General features: G+C 39.4%; 1 protein-coding gene across 4 annotated transcripts in view; it reads right to left on the bottom strand.

Moving 5' to 3' along the window:
- Positions 1–2304: 2304 nt before the first annotated feature.
- LOC125262233 (relaxin receptor 2-like) overlaps positions 2305–22617 on the bottom strand; it is a 29994-nt gene continuing 9681 nt past the window's right edge. For 2 of the 4 annotated variants that reach the window (XM_048180859.1, XM_048180860.1), the window contains 5 exons: positions 19133–19168; positions 6966–7109; positions 6697–6774; positions 3964–4069; positions 2306–3334 (listed from right to left, as the gene is read on the bottom strand). In XM_048180859.1, coding sequence (XP_048036816.1) covers positions 3259–3334; positions 3964–4069; positions 6697–6774; positions 6966–7109; positions 19133–19168 — 440 coding nt within the window. In that variant the 3' untranslated portion in view covers positions 2306–3258. Of the gene's footprint in view, positions 3335–3963; positions 4070–6696; positions 6775–6965; positions 7113–19132; positions 19169–22617 lie in introns of all 4 variants that reach the window. The other 2 variants (XM_048180861.1, XM_048180862.1) reach the window with 2 other exon arrangements.

The following is a 22617-nucleotide window of genomic DNA, read 5'->3' as shown; positions in this document are numbered from 1 at the left end:
TCTTTTTATTTCTGACAGGGCACAATTGATCAGACGCCTAACCAACATTTACTACACAAATAAACATCTCATCATCAACTAATCATTCATGTCGAGCCAAAATAAAGTGAAAACAACCACATTGATGGGTACATATCTCACACAGTGCATATTATCCCACAAAGTATAACAAACGCATTATTCGCATTGGTGTAGTACACAAGTTCAATCAAGTAAACTTCACAACAAAAAAAAATCATTGCATGTTCACTACAGCCAATATACAGAGCAGTATGATTAAATCAGCTTGACACACCATTGACATTTATTTGAAAAGAAAGTATGCACAAAAATCAATTATGCAAACTTGTTAGCCATCTACCGCATAGTGTTGCCATATGGCAACATACTCTTTGTGTTCATTTCCTTGCCACTGTCTCTTTAAGAGAACATTCTCGTTTTTTTTGTTGGTAAGAGAAGACCTTAGTTTAGCCAATGATGTGCTTTGGTTAAGTCACATGACATGCAATTTTTTTGTGTGCTGCGCGATTTCTGACAGACTGCCGTCTCTTGTCGGTAGTTGCTGAAAGCAAACTAAAACGTCAGTGACAAACAAGGACCCACCCATGTCACATTCACAAATAAATTGTTAACATCATCTCAGGTAAGTTATGATGACATATTCACCACTCAAAAAAGTTTTTATGTAATTAGTTTTTGGTAAATCGATAAAATGTCTGTGTTGCCATATGGCAACACTGTGCAATAATGGAATGACATTATTGTAATAGTTTAGCTAGCTAGCAAAGGCCAGCTGCAGTCTGTTAAGCTGTAACAATAAAAACATTAATGCTAGTGAAATAATGTTGATTAGTTGTATGTTAAGGACTGCCATGGCATTTGTATTATGAATTAAATCACATCGGAGACCTGCGTGCCCACTGCCACCACAGCCAGTACTACCGGACCAGACCTATCACTGGCCTGCCATGGTGTCTCAAAAAGGCAGGTGCAAGTGGATGTAAGTGTATTGTTAGGGTGAAGTGCACCAAATGTGATGTGTACATGTGTCTCACCTCTGAAAAAAAATGCTTTTTGAAGTTTCGTACAGAAAAAAGGTGAAGTTTCAAGGATTATGGGGGGTTCATGTTCATAACCTTCCTCTCATAAGATTGCGTAATGTTGAATTTTCATGAACTGCAATGATTTTGGTTTTATGTCAATGTTTTATGATACATGATGAACAGTATTAGATTTGTTTTTAACTGTCTACATTTGCAATTTAAATAATATTCACGAAAAACGTAATGAAATTCAAAGAATATAAAGTATTATTCAGCAAAAGAGAATGGAATAAATAAAAGCACAAGATATATATAAGATGTTTTTTATAATTACTGCTAAAGCTTATAATAGCACCAATTGATTCAATACAAACAACATTTCTGAGGACAAATATTAACTATATACACTTACACTTATTCTATTGTATGTTGTTGCCATATGGCAACATATCATAAAGTACCTTAACATAATATTTTTTTCCATTTTTTTTTACAGCACTTCAAGTTAAAGGTGCTAAAGAGGATGTTATGTTTTATACATTTTTGCAATATTACTTGAAACTGTCTTTACTAACTGATAAAAGACTATTTATTAGGTGCACTGAAAGTAATAATATTAATATACATCATCTGTGCACGAGGTAGGGCCTTAAAAACATCAGCCAATCGTTTACGCGATCATCGCGTAAACGATTGGCCCTCTGGCTTGTCAATCACTGCCATGACGATCCATGTGAGAGACGCGCGGCTGCGTGCTCCAGTAACTTTCCACACTCCACAGGTGCCGCATGCAATGTTTTTGTCAGGAGACAGGAGTAACAACTGCAGATTATGAGTTACCTGCGGTGAGTCCGACATAATGAATCCACGGCTTTAGGTCGCGCACACACTTAACGATTGTAAGGCCGATTATGAATGTAAATTGATACTTATGACTGATCGCGTTCAAACGCGTCCAGTCAGAGCCAGTTGCTTTCAGTCTGCGATTACAGTCAGTGTTCAAATTCCACGTGTAAATTCCAAAGTATATAAATCTGCTTCAGGAGCAGGAAACAATCGCTGTATGTTGAGCATAGTCAGAATGTTTTAGCTAGTCGTTAAATGTGTGCCCGGCTTAATAACACAGCGAATGCCGGTGGTAAACACTCGTGTTCAGATACTCGTGCACGAGTTTTGGGAGGCGTTCCCTCTAAATGAGCTGTGAAGGAGGGGGGTTGTTCTTACCCATGCGCTCATTTCAAAAACTCAGTCGACAAAAAGAACCTCTTTAGCACCTTTAAGCCATTCTAAGAAAAGAAAAAGAGTCAAATATTTTTCTCTATAGATTTATCATAATGTGTGCAGTAGAGGGTTAGTGACTTTCCAGTCGAGATGTGGCAGCCCACTATATCAATTAAATTTGAACTGAAACCATAATGAAGCTCTCTCATGACTGGAATTTAATTTTCAAATTTCTCTCATATGGAGAACTAATGGAGTTTTTTTTAATCAAGCATTATAAAATATAAAATGTGTAAAGCTCTCATTTTATAGTTACTCTGACTTAAACTTACTGCTGGTACAGGGGGGAAAAACTTGTCTTTCTTTCCAATAAAATCCCTAAACATTCTTCAAATTTACATAAGAGGCAAAACTGCAAAAAAAAAAAAAATGAATTCAGAAAAGATAAACTCCACCGGTCTAAATTTATAGCTCATCAGCTCAGAACAATCTGCATCATGAATGAAGATTTACGCCTGAACAGTATATAGAGACAGGAGGAAGGTTTCCTTGCTGCACTGGCCAATGGCCTAAAATACTTAGGATATTGCACGCATCTCCCTCAGAGAACCAGGGTTTGAGGCATGGCCTAAAGTTCTCAGTGCTGAGATATTTTGGTTCATCAGATATTGGAAATTTCACAGCATCCATAAATTTAGGTGTCAACAAGAACTGGCGATACACAGCGAGTGGAAAACTGTAGAATGACTCAAAAGACATTGGCTGAAGACTTTAAGCAAATGCAAAGGCCCAACAACAGTTTTAATTTTAAGTATTGATGACGTTAATTCAACAGGAATGCTCGTGTTTCTGTTCTTTTCTTCTTATTGCAGAAACCAGTGAAAAACAGAAGCATTTCAGTATAATTTGAACTGATTATCTGACTTGTCTTTTTCATCAATGGCTGATACTGGTTATTTATCATAGTACACTTTCACACTTGATTAACTGATACTCACAGTCTCTGCAGCTGTGTATATTTGGAGAAGATGTGATCATCCAAATTCCTAATCCTATTGTTCTTCAGAGACCTGTACAATTGTAAAGCATTGAATTACAAACAATACCGCATTACTATCAGAACATTCACATTAGTTCATCAAAAAAAATGTTGTTTTATATTCCATGTCATTTCCTAAAGTTATATGATATATTTATGTGTGGATCAATATGTAAGTAATTAGTTATTGAAAATCCTCCTCTCCACTCTGTCCTCTCATAACCCATTCACGGACTCAAGTTCATGGACTTCTTTTTTTCATTTTCCAAAAACATCCCCAGAATCCAAAAGATCATCTCCAGAATCCTTAGTCATAAATTAGTATCTTTAAATTCCACCCTGTATATCTCAATATCTCTTCAGAGTCCAGATCACAATAAAAGTATCAAAAGCACAATTACTCATGCAGAACAACCAAAACATAATAACAAAACAAACCCCCGCCTTTCAAGCACTGTGCATAATTTTTTTTTCTTTTGGTAATTGCTCAGTCCAAAGAAGCTCTTTTTCTCGTTAAGCTTCATAACTCAGTGCTTTAAAGCTCCATGTCTCACTGATGTCAGATCTGTACTCCTCTTCTCCAGCTACAGATTAATAACCTCTAGTGGGAGCAAAGGAGTAAAGCTCTGCAGTAGTTAGCTCCCAGTTTGATGTACTTACAACCAAGTCACATTGGAGGAGAAGACGGGTACAACGTGCAGGTTCACATCCACACATTCCACCTCTGTCTTAATGCAATCACAGCTCTCCGGGTACTGCTTCAGAACTGTACAAGATCAACATAAACACACACTGTAAACTCAGTTATTAAAGTAATACAACATTATTAGATCTAGTACATAAAGCTGTAAAAATAACCAAAGATTTGTTGGATTTTTGTTGTGCTTTTGGTTTACTTACTATTGTTAAGTTCTAAGTTCAGGAGTATTCCTGTATTCCAGTATTTGATGATTTACATTAATGCATTTTTTGCTGTTCATATTAGACCTACACTGAGAAAAATATTGTTTTACTCCCTTTTGTCCTATTTCTTGTCATTGATCTCTTTTCCTGTCCTGTTCTTCTTTTTTTTAAGGGCTACTATTGGTCATTTATGCTCATTTACACATTCATAATTTGAATTATGGAGTTTACTATATTATGGTTACATGATCATTTAATGTTTAAACAATTATTTTTGATTGTAATTTACATTGTTGCAGCACCTGTTTTTGGATTCTTTAAAACTCACCTTCCGAAAAACAGTCTGCTCTGATTGGTCAGCTGGCCCCAGTCTTTTGTGATTGGTCTACCGCTTAGAGTAATAATTCCCTTACCATAATCAGCGAGTATCAGCTCCTGAGGTACTGTAAACAGTAAACACTACTGTAACTACATTAACTGTGGCATTAGTTTTGCCAAATCAGTTCAAGTCCGAGTTCTCCCCAGTCAAGAAGAACAAGCTGATCAACCCAAACCACCTTTGCAAGCACTACTTGTGCAGGAGTGGAAAAACAGCATCTCTTGGACATGTAGTAACACAATTTAACCAGGGGCCAGTTGCGTAAACATAGCAACTAAGTTAATACTTTGTCTTAAGAACTAGTCTGACCAATAAATAATTAGTTAGGGCTAATCAGTTTCATTTTTCAGATTCAAATAAAACCAATCTACCTATTTATGTAACAAATTATGGCCTGCCTTGAAGAAAAAAAAATTACATTACTAATATGTAAGATTGGTCTAAGCAGTTTATGCAACTGGACAAAGGCCTCACCCTCCCCTTTTTGTGTATTTAGGCAGGAATTAATTAAATGAGGGATACTGTGACATGTATGTTCCTGAAAGAAAACTGAAGACTACAACTGAGGCATTTCAGGGAGTTCAGAAACAGTGTTTACTAATATAGAGAATAACTCCCTTTGGACTGGACTTTGTGCTTTGTAAATTGCAAACCTTTTTTTGTTTTCAGACAGCAACATTACACTAAAGACAGTTAGTGTAAAAAAGCATGGTAACACTCTACTGTAGATTAGGGAACACATATTCACTAGGAGTTTTCCCTTAATAAACTCCTAATTACTGCTGATTACTGTGGTTACATTATATCCCAAAGGGGCACAAAATCACTCTCACGGACCTTCTCCGGGTCTGTTCCTGGCTGGTGGAATGACCAACCACGCTCTATCCGAGTAGTCTTTAGCCATTTTCAAAAAACTGCTAAAGACATGTCAACACTTGACCCAGTAATAGTAGCACTTACTTTTAGCACTTACTTACATTTCACTTTTCTTTTTTTCTATTTGTGTATAAAGAAAAGAAAAAAAAAACTTTGCTACGAGCACTTCATTGATGAAACTGACTTGACACAGCAATTACATACTGTTGTACTCATGTTGATTTGATTGCTTCTACTATTCTCATTTGTAAGTCACTTTAGAGAAAAGCGTCTGCTAAATGACTAAATGTAAATGTATTAATATGTGCTTTATAAGTACTAATAAACAGCCAATATGCTAGTAATATGCATGTTGATAAGCAACTAGTTAATAGTGAATATGTGTTCCCTAATATTACACCTATAAGATATACATTTTGTATAACATTTCACATTGATTTAGCTATTATTTCAACAAAATTCCATTAAGCTTGTAGGAGACAAAATGGAAGAAAATAAATCCTCAGGCAAGGAATGCATAAAAATGTCATAAATATTATCTAGTTACACAGTATTAGTGATACTACTTGTGTGTTTATTAAATAAATATGTAAGACAATGTTTAAATTGTATTTAATCTGCAGTCTTCAAAAGTCATAGCAATTTCAAGAAAAAAGAAGTAAAAAAAAGTCTGGATAAAAGGACAACCTTAAGACCAAATATCTGCTAACCAGTGCTGTCAGTAAACCAAACAGATAAGCAATAATTAAACTATGGTTCATGCCCACTTACCTGCCTCTCAGCAAATCAGTGAGGACGATAACTAGGCAAGTGTCAAAAAATTAACATTCATGATCCATATTCATAAAAGTTTATAATGTTCCCCCAACCCAATTTTTCAGGTTAATACGAAGTTCCTGGTATCTGCAAAAATGTCAAGTCCTACAGACTTTGAAAGCAAATCAATTTCAACCAGGTGCTTCTACAAGATTGTAAAACCCATGCAGATTTACGACGCATTACAGTAAAACGCAGCCTATAGCATTTCTGGCTTAAAAAGTGCCCAGTAGACTATTGAAGGCTAAGGATGTAAATTCATCAGACTCGGAAAATCTGGCCCTTACATGAAAATTGCAGCAGCATTTTGGACTTGTTTTTTTTTTTTTTGGATAAGCTCCAAGATAACATCACTTATGCTAATCTATGTATTCCTGTGTCTCTTCCAAAGGAAATCAGATCAAGACTGAGGCACATACAGCAGTCATTAGGAAGGTCCTGTGGCTCTGCCTTTTTAATGGTGCGATCAAAAATATCCGCCCATCCGCTGTTGTCCCCTGCAGAAAGTAAAAGCAAGTCTTTGTATAAGAAAGTCAATGTAAAAATCTAAGATGACACTTTAAAGATATAAATGACGCAAGAAAGATGTCAGGATTTCTCCATGGACAGAAAAACTGAATTGAGAACAGCTTTAAGTGCATCTACTAAATTTCAGCAATATGAAAAAGGTAAACATATATGGCCTCACCACAGTGTTCCTCATCTGCTCCATTCTTGCAGTCCTTGTGGCCATTACACTGAAGGACCTGGGGCAAACACACACTCATGTTCCCACAGGGAAACTGGCCAAGAGGGCAGCCTTCTGTCACCGCCCTGCTAGCCATCATGGATGCTGCTTGCAGCAATGAGAAGATGGCAGAAGGAAGAGAAGGAAAAGTTATAAAAGTACAAAAAGGACATTGATGAAAAGCTCTTTAAATCACCGCAGTACTTTGTGCTTCCATCAGGGCAAAGTAGATGATTGGAAGCCCTCCAGCAGTGTTAGATGGGAAAGCACAAGCAAACACTGATGAAATACAGCAGAGTTTGACCTTTGATGTAAACTAAAGATGTGGAGAGTGTATCTTTTGCATATTAATTTTACAATCCTAACCATGCACAATTACGGCTACAGATGCTACAGTAAAAACATACGTCAAAAGCACTCACAAATAGCAATGCTGTATTTGGTAATCGGAAAATATGACGCAATTATTCTTCTTTCCATCTGACATGACAAAGAAAGGCGTCAGGCCAGAATATACAAGTTAAACATTCTGCTTTTTCGCAATAAAAATTAACACTCTAACAGCTTAATTTTGCATAATAAATTCTCGTTTGTGTTTTTTCTTATTGGCTCTCATTGACACTCATCACAAAGTGGATTTGTGATAAATTGTGAGGGTGGGTGGCTCTCCCAACACTTTATCACAATGAAACATGTCCTTGTCTCTAACAGACTCATATACAAGAAATACGCTGTTCAGTCTGCAGCTATATGTCACACTGTCTATATGTCACATTGTGCGCTGGTGAATAACACAATTTAATAAGCCACTGAAATGACAAAAGATGTCAGGGTATTTGCAGTTTAGAACAAATATATTTTATATTTTTGGTTTATTCAACAACCAGTGCTAGTTATAGCTGGTTAGTCTTATATAACTTCTGTATAAGACTATAACTGAAATATGTGGTCTATTCTGCACCATAACGTTTCCTTATGCATTAAAAAAAAATTACAGAAAGGGGGTAAACAGCAGGTTTTTGTGAAGGTAAGTTTAAGACTTTTAAGACCAAATAAAGAAAATTTAAGAAAAACTGTCTGAATTTAAGGGAACACATTACGTCAATATGTTCTCTAACTGTAAATACCTAGGGAAAAACACAATGAGTTGTATTAGCAACACTTCAGAGTTTGAAGGGGAAAAAAACAACTTCCAACAAATATCCATTACTTTGTAATACATATCTGAATGAATTTTCAAAATCTATAATATAGAAATAACTTCATTACTCTTCCTAAGTATTGTTGTCTTGTTTCCAGTGCAATAGTCTAAAGATTTTTAAATCAAGAGGTCACACTTTAGTTTGAGGAACACATATTAATGACTTTTGCCTCAATAAACTCTTAATTTACTGCATATTAATAGTTTGTATGGCAGCTGATGTAGTGGGAAGGTTTAAGTATTTGGTAGGATTAAAGGTGGACTCAGTGGATTTTGAAAAACACTATTTGGAAGTTAAAGGATTAGTCCACTTTTAAATACACTTTTCCTGATAAATTTACTCACCCCCATGTCATCCAAGATGTTCATGTCTTTCTTTCGTCAGTCGAAAAGAAATGAAGGTTTTTGAGGAAAACATTCCAGGATTATTCTCCTTACAGTGGATTTCAATGGCTACCAACAGATTGAAGGTCAAAATTACAGTTTCAGTGCAGCTTCAAGGGCTTTAAACGATCCCAGATGAGTAATAAGGGTCTTATCTAGCGAATCGATCAGTCATTTTCGAAAAAAAATACAACCGTTTATGCTTTATAAACAAGATATCGCCTTGAACGTACTTTCCGCTTCCGCATTCTTCATAACGCTTACACTGAATGTTCTACGCCTTCCCTATTCTACTTACGGAACGAATGCGGCGCCAGTTTCAATTTTTTCCGTAACTTGAATAGGGAAGGCATAGGACATTCAGCGGAAGCGTTATGAAGAATGCAGAAGCGGAAAGTACGTTCAAGGCGATATCTTGTTTATAAAGCATAAACGGTTGTATTTTTTTTGAAAATGACCGATCGATTCGCTAGATAAGACCCTTATTACTCATCTGGTATCGTTTAAAGCCCTTGAAGCTGCACTGAAACTGTAATATTGACCTTCAATCTGTTGGTAGCCATTGAAATCCACTGTAAGGAGAATAATCCTGGAATGTTTTCCTCAAAAACCTTCATTTCTTTTCGACTGACGAAAGAAAGACATGAACATCTTGGATGACATGGGGGTGAGTAAATTTATCAGGAAAAGTGTATTTAAAAGTGGACTAATCCTTTAATCAGGCTGACACCAATAACAAACATGTAACCAATCAGCATTAGGGGGCGTATGACGGTCGAGGAGAGAGAACGAACAAGAGGGAGATTTGGAAAAAAAAAGAAAAAAAATGTAGACCACGAGATGGGACACAATACAAAAGCTCAAAAGAATATCACTGGAATGAAGGTTTATGACTGGGCAAGCGATTTAGGACGCGTTTATATTAGAAAAGCGAATTCCAGCGCTGGAGAGAGCTAAGCTGGAAGGCCTGAAAACAGATGCAGATGCTTTCATTTGGCTTCACATGTGAGTAATACTGGGTTTTGATTGTCTGGAGCTGCTGTGCTGTTGGCAACTAACAATAAACACTTTGTATTAACTCTTGTGTACTGTACGTTAATTTTTTGTGCTTCCTTGTCGTTCGTTCATCAACTGCGCTTTATTTTTCGTGAAGCATTCTGTTGCACATCAGCTTTGATAAACAGACATCCACTCTAAAAAAAATGCATGTGTAGCAGAGGCCAGCTGAGAGTTGTATACTGGTACATACTGGTATCAAAAGTGCACATATTAGTAAAATAAAAATCTTTAAATCAAGATACATTTACAGTAGATGCAAATGTAAAATGAAATCTCAAAAAAGGTAACAAAATTAGGTGCATTTATGATTAAGACAAGAATAAATATGTCAATGAGTTATAAAGACTTCTGAGCCCAATGACAGATTGGTTTAATCATAAACTCACTTCATTTTGATCAGTTTCACATAAAACAAGACTTCATATATTATGTCATTTTGCATCTAAATATTAATTGGTAACAGTTTAGTTTGGGGACCAATTCTCACTACACAAGGTACAAAAGCTGTTACTGGGATGGTAACCTTTGGTAAAGTTTCTAATATGTACCATTAGGTATTTGTATTGGAAATGGAAAACAGGACAACAATACTGAGGAAGATATTAAAGGGCTAGTTCACCCAAAAATTAAAATTCTGTCATTTCTGTCATTCTTTCTGGGCATTGAAAAAGGAAATGATCTTGCTGGCAATGGATGCCTCACTGAGCCATCGGATTTTATGAAAAAAGATTTGTGTTCTGAAGAGGAACGAAGGTCTTACAGGTGTGTAATGACATGAGGGTTTGTAATTAATGACTGAATTTTCATTTTTGGGTGAACTAACCCTTTAAATTATTTCACATGCAACATTTACCCCAGGTTTCACAGACGAGGCTTAAGCTAGTCCTAAACTAAAATGCATGTTTGAGAGTTTTAACTGAAAGCAACTTGTACTGACATCTCTTACAATATGTCAGTGCCATTGTTTTGTCTGAAGATGCACACATGTTTTTGTCTAGGATACGTTTATAAAAACGACTTAAATGTCCTAATTGAACTAAGGCTTGCTATAACTCCTGACTTGCTATATGCCATGACTTTATGAATTTTAGACTTTCTGCTCTGATTTAAGACCTTCTAAATGCCTTAATTTGTGCAAGGGTGAATTAAGACTTTTTAAGGCCTGTATACAACAATTCACACACTCTTATAGGTTACTGACATTTATTATTATTAAAAAAATGTTTGAAATAACTAGATTCTTTTCTTGAACCACAAATTTACTGCTCCAATTTGCCGAGTTTTTATCATTCTGAAAACTGTATGAATGCTTAGAGCGCAGGCTAAATTAATAAAGCTTCCAGCTTATAAACACCATGTCATCATCATACAGCCTCAAGTCAGGAAGATAATGCCACAGGTACAAGAGTGCTGGTAATGAAAAACAACTCCACATGGAACAATATTTTTGATACTGTTGTTTTAGAGGTGTTTCAATATAATAATTCTAGCCGCCAGGGCTCAACAGAAACCTTTCTGTCCACCAGCCAGTAGTTCAGACTTCATTTGAATTTTATGATTCTAATTTTAAATATATTTGTACAATTATTATTCATTTTTAACTATTCTAAAATGATTATTTATTACATCTTTGTCCACACATATAGTTTTACATCATATGTTACATTTTCTTCTTTCACATTTTATACAGGAAACTCCAAGACAGCAATAAATTCATAAAAAACATACTGGAAAATGATAGCATACATGGCAAGATCTTACTTGCTGGTTTGTAATTTTCAGCCCATTCCTGCTGATGCTAACAAGACTAGTCATTTCTGCAATTTCTAACCTCATTTATGTCAGCCAGTTAGATAATTAATAATAGTGGCTGACCAGCTTAAAAAGTTCATAGGCACATTTTGCAACTGGATGTCAAAGAAAGTTAGCACAGGATAAAATAAATGTACAAGATAAAAAATAATAATAATTAAGATATGCTGCTCTGGATATAGTGCTGAGCCAACAGGGCAAGTAACAGCTCAGTCAACTGACCCAGAACTCTCTCACACTGACCCCAGGCCAGTAGACCGTCCTTACTGTTAAGCTCTGAGTCTGAATGCAAAACACAGAGGAAGAGAAACATCACATCCAGTCACAATATAACCATTATATTATCGTTTGTTATATTATCTTTTGTTTTCGTTTGTTTTCCTCTTTTTAGTAGACTTTTTTTTTCTGTTTGTGCTGCCTGTCTGTGACTTCGTTTAAATCTATATTTGGCGACCAAGAACTAAAAAAACATGAATTTTTCTATCAAATATGTATAAGCTAGTTGGAAAAGTTTGAATGACACACCAGATTGAATGTTGTATCCCTTGTTAGAAAGCGCAAGTCAGTGAAAATATGTTCATGTGTGTGTATGTGTGTGTGTGTGTGTGTGTGTATTTCCTATGTTGTGGGGACCAAATGTCCACACAAGTATAGTAATACCAGTAAATCTTGACCTTGTGGGGGACATTTGTGGGTCCCCATGAGGAAACAAGCTTATAAATCATACAGAACTATCTTTTTTTTTTTTTTTTTTTAATCTAAAATAGCAGAAAGTTTTCTGTGATGGGTTAGTTTAGGGGTAGGGTTAGTGTAGGGGGATAGAATGTACAGTTTTACAGCACAATAATCATTACGCCTATGGAAAGTCCTCATAAAACATGGAAACCCAATGTGTGTGCATTTAATATTCATTATTATTACATATTTTTAATTCATTTTTATATATTTACATGTATTTTTCCCCAAACTTTTTTGGGTTTTATATTTATGTACTTATTAATTTTTATTTCATTATTCAGTTATTTATTGTTTTCTTTTTTGTGTGTACAGCACACATGACTTGGGTTTACGAACTTAACTTAAAGACTTAACAGATATAAAAGTACAACTTATTGTCACTGCTATCAATGGATCCCTGTTTATGAAAAACAAAAATAAAGTATTAAAAAAAAAACATTCAATCTGTGACTTCAAAATTAGTTTTGCTCTTCTGCAACCAAGATTACATGTTTTTCACACAATTACTGAAATCCATATGTGGCCATCAGGGAACATCAGCACTCAACAACTTGTTCAAACAAAAAAGTTAGCTCATTTTTAGACACCAATCAGAATAATCGCTGCAAATTCATTAAAGAGGCATGTCCAGAACAAGCATATTAAATGATGACAACCATCTGGCTGACTAATGGGCATCTATGCAGCATGCAGTGTACATCAGATAACGCTGATTACTAAAGCTGCTGAAGTAGCAAATACCAGATCAATTAATCAAGAGAAAAAGAAAACAGAAACTTCCTGACCAATAACATTAAAAATGTTTTTATTGCCTGGTTGTGGGCTTAGTGATTATTACTGATGTGGAACATCCTGACATCAATTTCAAAATGTATTCTGTGTTTTTGTGAACATTCAAAAATGAATAATTAAAGAATTATTGACTGAAATCAATTAATACCGAGTACATGAGTCAGGTTGAAAAAAAAAATAATAATTTGATTACTGATTCAACACGTCTTGGGTTACGGGTGTAACCCTTGTTCCCTGAGTAAGGGAACGAGACGCTACGTCAGTATCGTGATGGGAATCCTCTGCATTTTTGTGTTCGTGAAGCACTATTGTATCCAACCAATGAGAGAACGTGACGTCAGAGGCGGGCGACGTCGTGGACCGGAACGTATAAAGCATGCCCGGAAACAAAGAACGCTAGCTTCTGTGATATGTCTGAAGTAAGCGCTCCAGGCATGCTGGAGGTACGGCAACGTGACGTAGCGTCTCGTTCCCTTACTCAGGGAACAAGGGTTACACCTGTAACCCAAGACGTTCCCTTTCGTGGGAACTATCGACGCTACGTCAGTGACGTGATGGGAACGCTGTCCCAACTACGCCGTGCTCCGAGTGCCTGGCTGCTATTGTAACACCAAAGACCCAATAATACTCACATTAAGTTATAAAATCTGATGAAGGTGTGCTGGGATGACCATCAGCACCACAGATATCAGCAAGGAAACTCCTACTATGAGCTCTTGAAGCAACCATCCTCGAGTTGAGTGTGCCCTGACGTCCAACGGACGGGCGCCCTGGGCTTTATAAGACAATGTGATGGCCTCAACCACCCACTTACTCATCCTTTGCTTGGACGCTGGGCCCCCTCGACTCGGGACCCGTAACATACGAACAGTTGATCTGACTTTCTCCACAGGGCAGCTCTGTGAACATATGCATCCAACACCCTCACAGGGCACAGCAGATTAAGTTTTTCCTGATCCGGATTAGAGAAGGGAGGGGGATAAAAAGCCTCCAAAACAATAGGACCTGGGACCCTAGTGGGGACCTTAGGTATGTAACCAGGCCTTGAATGTAGAAAGGCCTTAACCATGCCTGGTGCAAACTCTAAACATGATGGTAAAACCGAAAGAGCTTGAAGGTCACCTATCCTTTTCAGGGATGAGATGGCCAGTAAAAACACAGTCTTCAATGTGAGCATTTTATCTGACACCTCTTCCAAAGGTTCAAAGGGCGCCTCAGCCAACCCTTGTAACACAATGGCTAAGTCCCAGGTCGGAGATTTTGGGCGTACTGAAGGCCTCAACCTCAGTGCACCACGAAGGAAGCGAACAACTAAGGGGTCTCGACCTACCGAGACACCCCCCATAGGAATATGATAGGCCGAGATAGCAGCAACATACACTTTTAATGTGGAATGAGTTAAACCTTCTGAAAGCTTTTCTTGAAGGAATTGAAGCACATGGCTGATAGAAGACTGGACCGGGTCCACCCTATAATGATTACACCACGTAGAGAAAACCTTCCACTTATACATATAAAGCTTCCTTGTAGATGGAGCTCTGGACTGAAGGATGGTCTCCACAACCTCAGTTGGGAGACCAGATTCTATGAGCCTTGCCCCCTCAGAGGCCAGGCCCATAGTTTCCACATTTCTGGACGGGGATGTAAAATCATGCCACCCGCTTGGGACAGGAGATCCTGTCTGACTGGAAGCTGCAGAGGAGAGCCGTGAAGAAGCGATACTAGGTCCGCAAACCATATTCTCGTCGGCCAGAAAGGAGCCACCAAAACTAAGTCTACCCCTTCCTGACGGACTTTGTCCAGAACTCCCGGGAGCAGAGAGACTGGGGGAAAAGCATACAGGCGTCGCCTCGGCCACGTCTGTATCATGGCATCCAACCCCAGGAGAGCAGGGTGCCTCAGAGAGTACCACAGAGGGCAATGAGTTGACTCCTCTGTGGCAAAGAGATCGACTTCCGCTCGACCGAATGTTTTCCATATAAGCTCCACTACCTCGGAGTGAAACTTCCATTCCCCTGGACTCGCGCTCTGCCTCGACAGAGCGTCCGCCCCCATATTCAAATACCCCGGAATATACGCCGCCCTCAGCGAGAGTAATTTCCCTTGGGTCCACAGGAGGATGCGACTGACTAATTTGCATAGTGGACGAGACCGCAATCCCCCTTGGTGATTTATGTAGGTGATTTATGTAGGAGACCACCGTAGTGTTGTCTGTCTGAATCAACACATGGTGGCCCCTCAGGTCGGGGAGGAAGTGCTTCAGAGCCTGAAACACTGCCAGCATCTCCAGCCGATTTATGTGCCAAGAGAGCTGGTGTACCTCCCAACGACCCTGAGCTGAGCGACCACTCATGATCGCTCCCCAGCCCGTGAGGGACGCATCTGTCGTAAGCATTACGCGACGGCATGAAGTTCCCAACATGGGTCCCTGGGACAGGAACCAAGGCTTTTTCCACATGACCAGAGCACGAAGGCACCGCCGCGTGACTTTGATCATGCGAAAAGGATTTCCCCTCGGAGAAAACCCCTTGGTCCTGAGCCACCACTGTAAGGGTCTCATGTGCAGAAGGCCAAAAGTAACAACGTTGGACGCAGCTGCCATCAGACCCAACAGTCTCTGAAACTGTTTTACAGTGAGTGACCGGCCTAACTTCACCCCATTCACGGCCCCGAGAATGGATGTCACACGAGCGGGAGACAATTGCGCCCGCATCGAGATCGAATCCCAGATTACCCCAAGATAGTTGGCAACCTGACTCGGAACCAGCACACTTTTCTTGGCATTGAGCCTCAGCCCAAGCTTCTTCATGTGCGACAGCACAACATCTCGATGTTGAGCTGCCAGACGTTCTGTTTGAGCTAAAATCAACCAATCGTCGATATAGTTCAGCACGCGGATGCCCTGGAGTCTCAGAGGAGCCAAGGCTGCATCCACGCACTTTGTGAACGTGTGGGGTGATAGAGATAGGCCGAAGGGAAGAACCTTGTATTGGTATGCTTCGCCCCCGAAAGCAAACCTGAGGAACTTCCTGTGAGAAGGATGGATGGATATGTGGAAATATGCGTCCTTCAGATCTATCGCCACAAACCAGTCCTCGGATCTGATCTGTGGAATAATCTGTTTGAGTGTAAGCATCTTGAACTTCAACCTCTTTACAGATCAATTTAGAATACGTAAATCGAGAATCGGACGCAACCCTCCATCCTTCTTTGGAACAATGAAGTAGCGGCTGTAAAAGCCCGACATTTTGCTGGGAGAGGGAACCCGTTCTATAGCCCCTTTTTGCAAAAGCGTCGTAACTTCTTGTTCCATTACCAGAGACTGCTCTGGAGCTACCACTGTGTGAATCACTCCACTGAACCTGGGCGGACGAGAACCGAACTGAATTCTGTAGCCCTGTTCTACCATGAGCAGCACCCATTTCGAAATATTTGGAAGACATTTCCATTCCTCCAAAAATTCTACTAAGGGAACCAGCCTCTCGAGACTGGTCTCTGGTGTTTTTTGAGCACTTGGCTCGTTTATCTGACGCGGCGCACCGGCAGATAAGCGAATCACGTGCTGGCCGACCCTCCTCGGAGGATCGACAGGGACTGCCCTGTCGCACACTGGGTGGCAGGGTTGGCAGAACAGTCCCTTGAGGGCACCGATGGGGAACGATAGAAATTAATCGTCGAACTCCTTCGGAGGGGGCTGCCCTCAGAAACCCTGGCCCATGAGCGTCAGATCCGCCCTACCCCCGGAAGGCTTCGGCTGTGCAGCACGCTCCGGTCCCCAAGCTTTCCGCGGGGGAGCACGGGCGGCCACACTAGCCTTTTGCTGGGACCTGTGTCCCGAGGAGCCGGCTGTCGGCTGAGGCTGCCCCCGCCCAGCAGCCTCAGGGGGATGAGATTTTCGGGAGAGGAATCTCTGGAACGCCATAAGGATATGTTTGTCCTTATCCTTGATGTCAGCAAGATTGAGCCATAGATGTCTCTCCGTAACCACCAGGGCTGCCATAGAGCGGCCTACTGACTTGGCCGTCTCCTTGGTGGCATGGAGAGCTAAATCTGTGGCTTTCCTCAGCTCTTGAATGGTCTCAAAGGTGACCTCCCCACTCTCGTCAATTTCCCCCAGAAGATCAGCTTGGTATGCCTGCAGTATGGACATTATGTGCAGACATGCCGCAGCCTGACCCGCTGCCGAATAAGCCTTGCCCACCAGATTCGATGTTTGCTTTAGAGGTCTGGTGGGCAACGTCGGGGATTTCAGGGACGATGCCGACTCAGGCGAGAGATAGCTCGCAAGCGTCTCCTCAACCTGAGGCATCGCCCCATAACCGTGTTGCTTCAGCCCAGTGATGTTGCTGTACATTGATGTCTTTGGGCTGAAGACACGGTACTGCACGGGTCTATTCCACGACCTTGACACCTCGGTGTGGAGGTCGGGAAAGAACGGCAGTCCCCGACGCTGGGGTAGTGACCTAGCTGGGAGGAAGCGTTCATCTAACTTGCTTTTAACTTTAGGAACGCTTTCCTCCACGGGCCAGCTTATATTCAGTTTCTCTACTGCCCGGGTCACTACCTCCATAAGCTCCTCATGGGCTGGAGATGAGGATGACGGTCCCTCATCACCACCCTCGACACCTTCAACATCAACCTCCTCGGAGGAAGATATATTCAGTGCCGGTGCCTCCCTTTGAGGGGAAGAAACCGCAGTGCGTGCTTCCACCACCAAAGGAGAGACACTAGATCTAGCAGGTAAGGGGAGCGATAAGGCAGAGCCCGTCTCTCCCCCCTCTGCTAGATCCATTTGTGAACCCCACGAGTGCAGTCTTCGCTGTGCCTCGGCAGCAGCGGGACCAGACCCGCGGGGAACACTCGCCGCGGCGCCCTCCTCAAAGAGCGCCCGGCGTGAGCGCAGCGTCCTGAGAGTGAGCCACTCGCAGTGCACACAGACAACCCCCTCGAGAGCTGCCTGTGCGTGCTCAACTCCCAGGCACTTCACACACATGTCGTGTGTTTCCCCTGCCACGATGAATCGCGGACAGGGAGGCGCACACTTAGTGAAACGCTGGCTTTCCGTCATTATATATATATATATATATATATATATATATATATATATTTTTTTTTTTTTTTTTTTTTTTTTTGTGTGTGTATGTGTCTTATTCACTTTCTGGAAACTCTTGTCCTCAGACGAAGAGATCACTTTTTGGCGAGATGGTAGACAAACAACAGTAAATAAGACAGACAAGATACAAATAGCGCTTACTGAAGACAACAGAAGCTAGCGTTCTTTGTTTCCGGGCATGCTTTATACGCTCCGGTCCGCAACGTCGCCCGCCTCTGACGTCACGTTCTCTCATTGGTTGGATACAATAGTGCTTCACGAACACAAAAATGCAGAGGATTCCCATCACGTCACTGACGTAGCGTCGATAGTTCCCACGAAAAGGGAACTGACCACTTAGAAAAAACACAAATGTGCTTTTCAGACATTTCTAAGCAGTCAGGAAACTGACTGACCTTAAATAAAAAATTGGAGTGAAGCAGATGCTAATTAAATGTTAAAACTGTGTGAGATGGATGAGAAACCAGCATTCAGCATGAAAATGTGTACTCTGTCTCCACAACAATGGAAATGCATGTACACTGTCAGGTCATGTTGATCATCAGCAGAACCAGTGCTGGCATTCTTTGCCTAGATAACAGGGGCTACCTGACTTTCTTTCTTCCGCAGAACATAACTTTTCTAAAGCCGCATGATAGCTTTATGTGAGGAAAAGACCAGAAATTGAGTAATTCCATCCCAACACAAATCATTTTTTATTTGTAGGCTCCAGCCGGGGTAAAGATTAACAGTGAATAAAAAGTTATCATTATGCCTTCAGAAGATTTGGAAAAAAGCATGAGTAGGAGTGTAAACTACTATTATGGGGTGTTTTTGTTTCTTTTTTGTCCATTTTGGAGACTGGACAGTCCTTGTATGGGGAAGAATCTATGTAAAAACTTCTTCTGTGCTCCATGGAAAAAAATTACAACAAAGTTTTTGAACAGCATGAGTAAATAATGACCTAATGAACTAAAACTAAGCACTCACATCGCTTCAAAAATTGAGTTTAAGCCACTGGAGTCTACTTTACTGATGTCTTTTTCCTACCTTTCTGGACCTTGGATTTGTAGTTGCTTTGGATCTCTATGAAACGACACAAGGGTTAGTAATTAATGGCAGAATTTTCATTTTTGAGTGAACTAACCCTTTAACAAAATTTAGCAAGGTTCATACTTAAAATATTTTAAAAAAATGTCAAATAAGGAAAACAAGTTATTTGCATCACATGAAAATTTATCTGATCAAGGATATTTTTAGAGGAAAATATGACAAAAATCTTTTTGTAAATGTAAAGTCATGGAATTATTGTAGGAGACTTTATAAATATTGACATATGATAATTACTTGTAACTATTTGTAATTCACTTAATGAACTAGAAATTACACTGTGTGCAGAATTATTAGGCAAGTTGATTTTCTGATCATATTTTTTTTCCAAGCACATTTTACCAATTCCAATCCATATCAATCTTAATAACTACACTGCGTTCCAAATTATTATGCAAGAGACAAATCAGTAAGATTTCTGTACAATAAACATTCAGATTTTAGTTTTTCTAAGAAAATGTTTGTTCGTTTATTTATCCATGTCTTTTTAGATAACTGGAATCAATCTCAGACAAAATAATTTGCCAGATCTATGGAAACCCTACTTAGAGGTTGTTCCACATTATTAAGCAAGTCACAGTTCTCATGAAATATGGGGAGGAAGAAAGATCTTATTGAAGATGAAAAGCATGAAATGGTGCAATGTTGTGCAAAAGGCATGAAAACAACTAATATTGTGTGAAACTGAATGGAGATTATCGAATTATCATAAGATTTGTGAGTGATTTAGAGCACAGCAGAACTCGGTCAGATAAAGGCTTATTGAGGAAAGTTCCTGTTAAAAAAATTAATTGTATTAAAAAGGCAGCTATAAAAAAGCCAGTGTTGAGCAGCAAACAGGTATTTGAAGCTGCTGGTGTCTCTGGAGTCTCAAGAAGCTCTCCATGCTGGCTGGCAGTTGTGTGTAAAGATGCATTTCAGCCACTCCAAACCAAACCTCACAAAGAGAAACATTTACAGTGGGTTTAGAAATACATGAAGACTCATTTTTAAATAGTTTTATTCACTGACTAATGCCGTACTACAATGCATGGTCTAAATGGATGGATTTCTGGATGGTTGGTGAATGGCCACCACGTTCCAACAAGACTGCGACGTCAGCAAGGAGCTGGTGGGTGATGATTTGGGCTGGAATACTGGGAAGTGAGATGGAGGGTATTAAAATGACTTTTGCAAGATGTGTGGAGTTCATAACTGGCCATTTTCAGCTATGGTATAAAAAGGAGGATAGTGCATAGTACAATGCACTATTGTACAATGCACTATGCTCTATCCCATGCTGCAAAAAACACCACAGCAATAAAACTGTTTGAAAATGTATTTCTAAACCCACTGTAAATGTTTCTCTTTGTTAGGTTTGGTTAGTGGTGTCTAAAATGCATCTTTACACACAACTGCCAGCCTGCATGGTGAGGTTCTCAAGACTCCAGAGACACCAGCAGCTTCAAATACCTGTTTGCTGCTCAACACTGGCTTTTTTTATAGCTGCCCTTTTAATACAATACATTTTTTTGACAGGAACTTTCCTCAATAAGCCTTTATCTGACCGAGTTCTGCTGTGCTCTAAATCACTCACAAATCTTATGATAATTCGATAATCTCCATTCAGTTTCACACAATATTAGTTGTTTTCGTGCCTTTTGCACAACATTGCACCATTTCATGCTTTTCATCTTCAGAAAGATCTTTCTTCCTCCCCATATTGCATAAGAACTGTGACTTGCTTAATAATGTGGAACAACCTCTAAGTAGGGTTTCCATAGACCTAGCAAATTATTTTGTCTGAGATTGATACCAGTTATCTAAAAAGACATGGATAAATAAACAAACAAACATTTTCTTAGAAAAACTAAAATCTGAATGTTTATTGTACTGAAATCTTACTGATATGTCAATTGCATAATAATTTGGAACGCAGTGTACTATTAATATTGTTTTTAATCATTTATAAGTGATATATAATTGTTCATGAAGGCTGGAAATGAAAAATGCCGTATATTCAGGTGTGCAGAATTATTAGGCAGGTTTTCTTTTACAGGCAAAATGAGCCAAAAAAGAGATTTAACTCAGAGAGAAAAGTAAAAAATTAATAAATACTCATAAGAAGGACGCAATACTAATGCAGAAATTGCAAAGTTAAAGCATGACCAAGGGACAGCAAAATGCTCATTGGGTCAGCAGGGTCATACTAAAACAGCTGGAGAAGAAAAGACAAATGTTAACTGCAAAATAATTAAGAATTAAGGTGAAGAATTAAGTGTGAAACCATCAGGAACCCTTTAGTCTCCAGCGCCACCATTTTCCAGAACTGCAACCTACCTGGAGTCTCCAGAAGTGCAAGGTGTCAGGATCTCAGAGACTTAGGTTAGCTAAAGAATCCTAAAAAAATGACCCGCTCTCTTAATAAGAATCACAAGCTGAAGTGTTATAAAATACATGAAGACTGAGTTTTTATAGACCTTATGGACAGACAGCTTGAGAGTGACTCCTGAAGGACCAGCACCAGGACAAGAGGTACCACTTTTTGAAGAATTCATCTTCCAGAATCTGGCAGTAAGGTTTGGGAGTTCATTTTTAGTCCATCTCTGCCTGAAATGTCCGTCTTGCAGAGATGGACTAAAAGTGAACTCCCAAAACTTACTGCCTTTTGGAAGATTTCTCTCTGAGTTACCTCTTTTGGTTGGCTCATTTCAAGCTGTCTGTAAAGGCCTAAAAAACCTGCTTCATATTTTCATGTCTGCACACCTGAATATACGGCATTTTTCATTTCCAGCCTTCATGAACAATTATATATCACTTATAAATGATTAAAAACAATATTAATAGTAGTTATTAAGATTGATGTGGATTGGAATTGGTAAAATGTGCTTGAAAAAAAATATGATCAGAAAATCAACTTGCCTAATAATTCTGCACACAGTGTAGCTCAACAATGTTTTTAAATCAGCTGACATTGAAAAAGTGAAAGTGACGTGACGTGTAGCCAAGTATGGTTTCCCATACTCAGAATATGTGCTCTGCATTTCACACATCCAAGTGCACACAAACAGCACTGAGTAGTGAACAACACACACACGCCATGAACACACACCTGGAGCAGCGGACAGGCATTTTTTGGGGGTTAGGGGCCTTGCTCAAGGGCACCTCATTTGTGGGTAATGAGAGTGGAAGAGAGCACTGTTCATTCACTCCCCCCAACTTTATTTCCAAAACATAATGCTACAGAAACACATTAAAATAGAGAAGAAGAGAGAGCCTACTGCATGAGACACAGATAAGGAAACCAAGTATAACAAATGGCACTACACAGAGCAGAACCATGCTCTGTAAAACTGTGGAAATGTTTTAGATTTGCATTTAGTTTTTAGTTTAATGCAATTGAGGTTTGTAGCTCTCTGGAGGGCTCACGTGAAACACTGGGGCGC

The sequence above is a fragment of the Megalobrama amblycephala genome, linkage group LG2 (assembly GCF_018812025.1).
Source record: "Megalobrama amblycephala isolate DHTTF-2021 linkage group LG2, ASM1881202v1, whole genome shotgun sequence".
Taxonomy (NCBI): Eukaryota; Metazoa; Chordata; class Actinopteri; order Cypriniformes; family Xenocyprididae; genus Megalobrama; species Megalobrama amblycephala.
The sequence above is the reverse complement of the archived record's forward strand: the minus strand, read 5'-3'. Positions and strand labels throughout refer to the sequence as shown.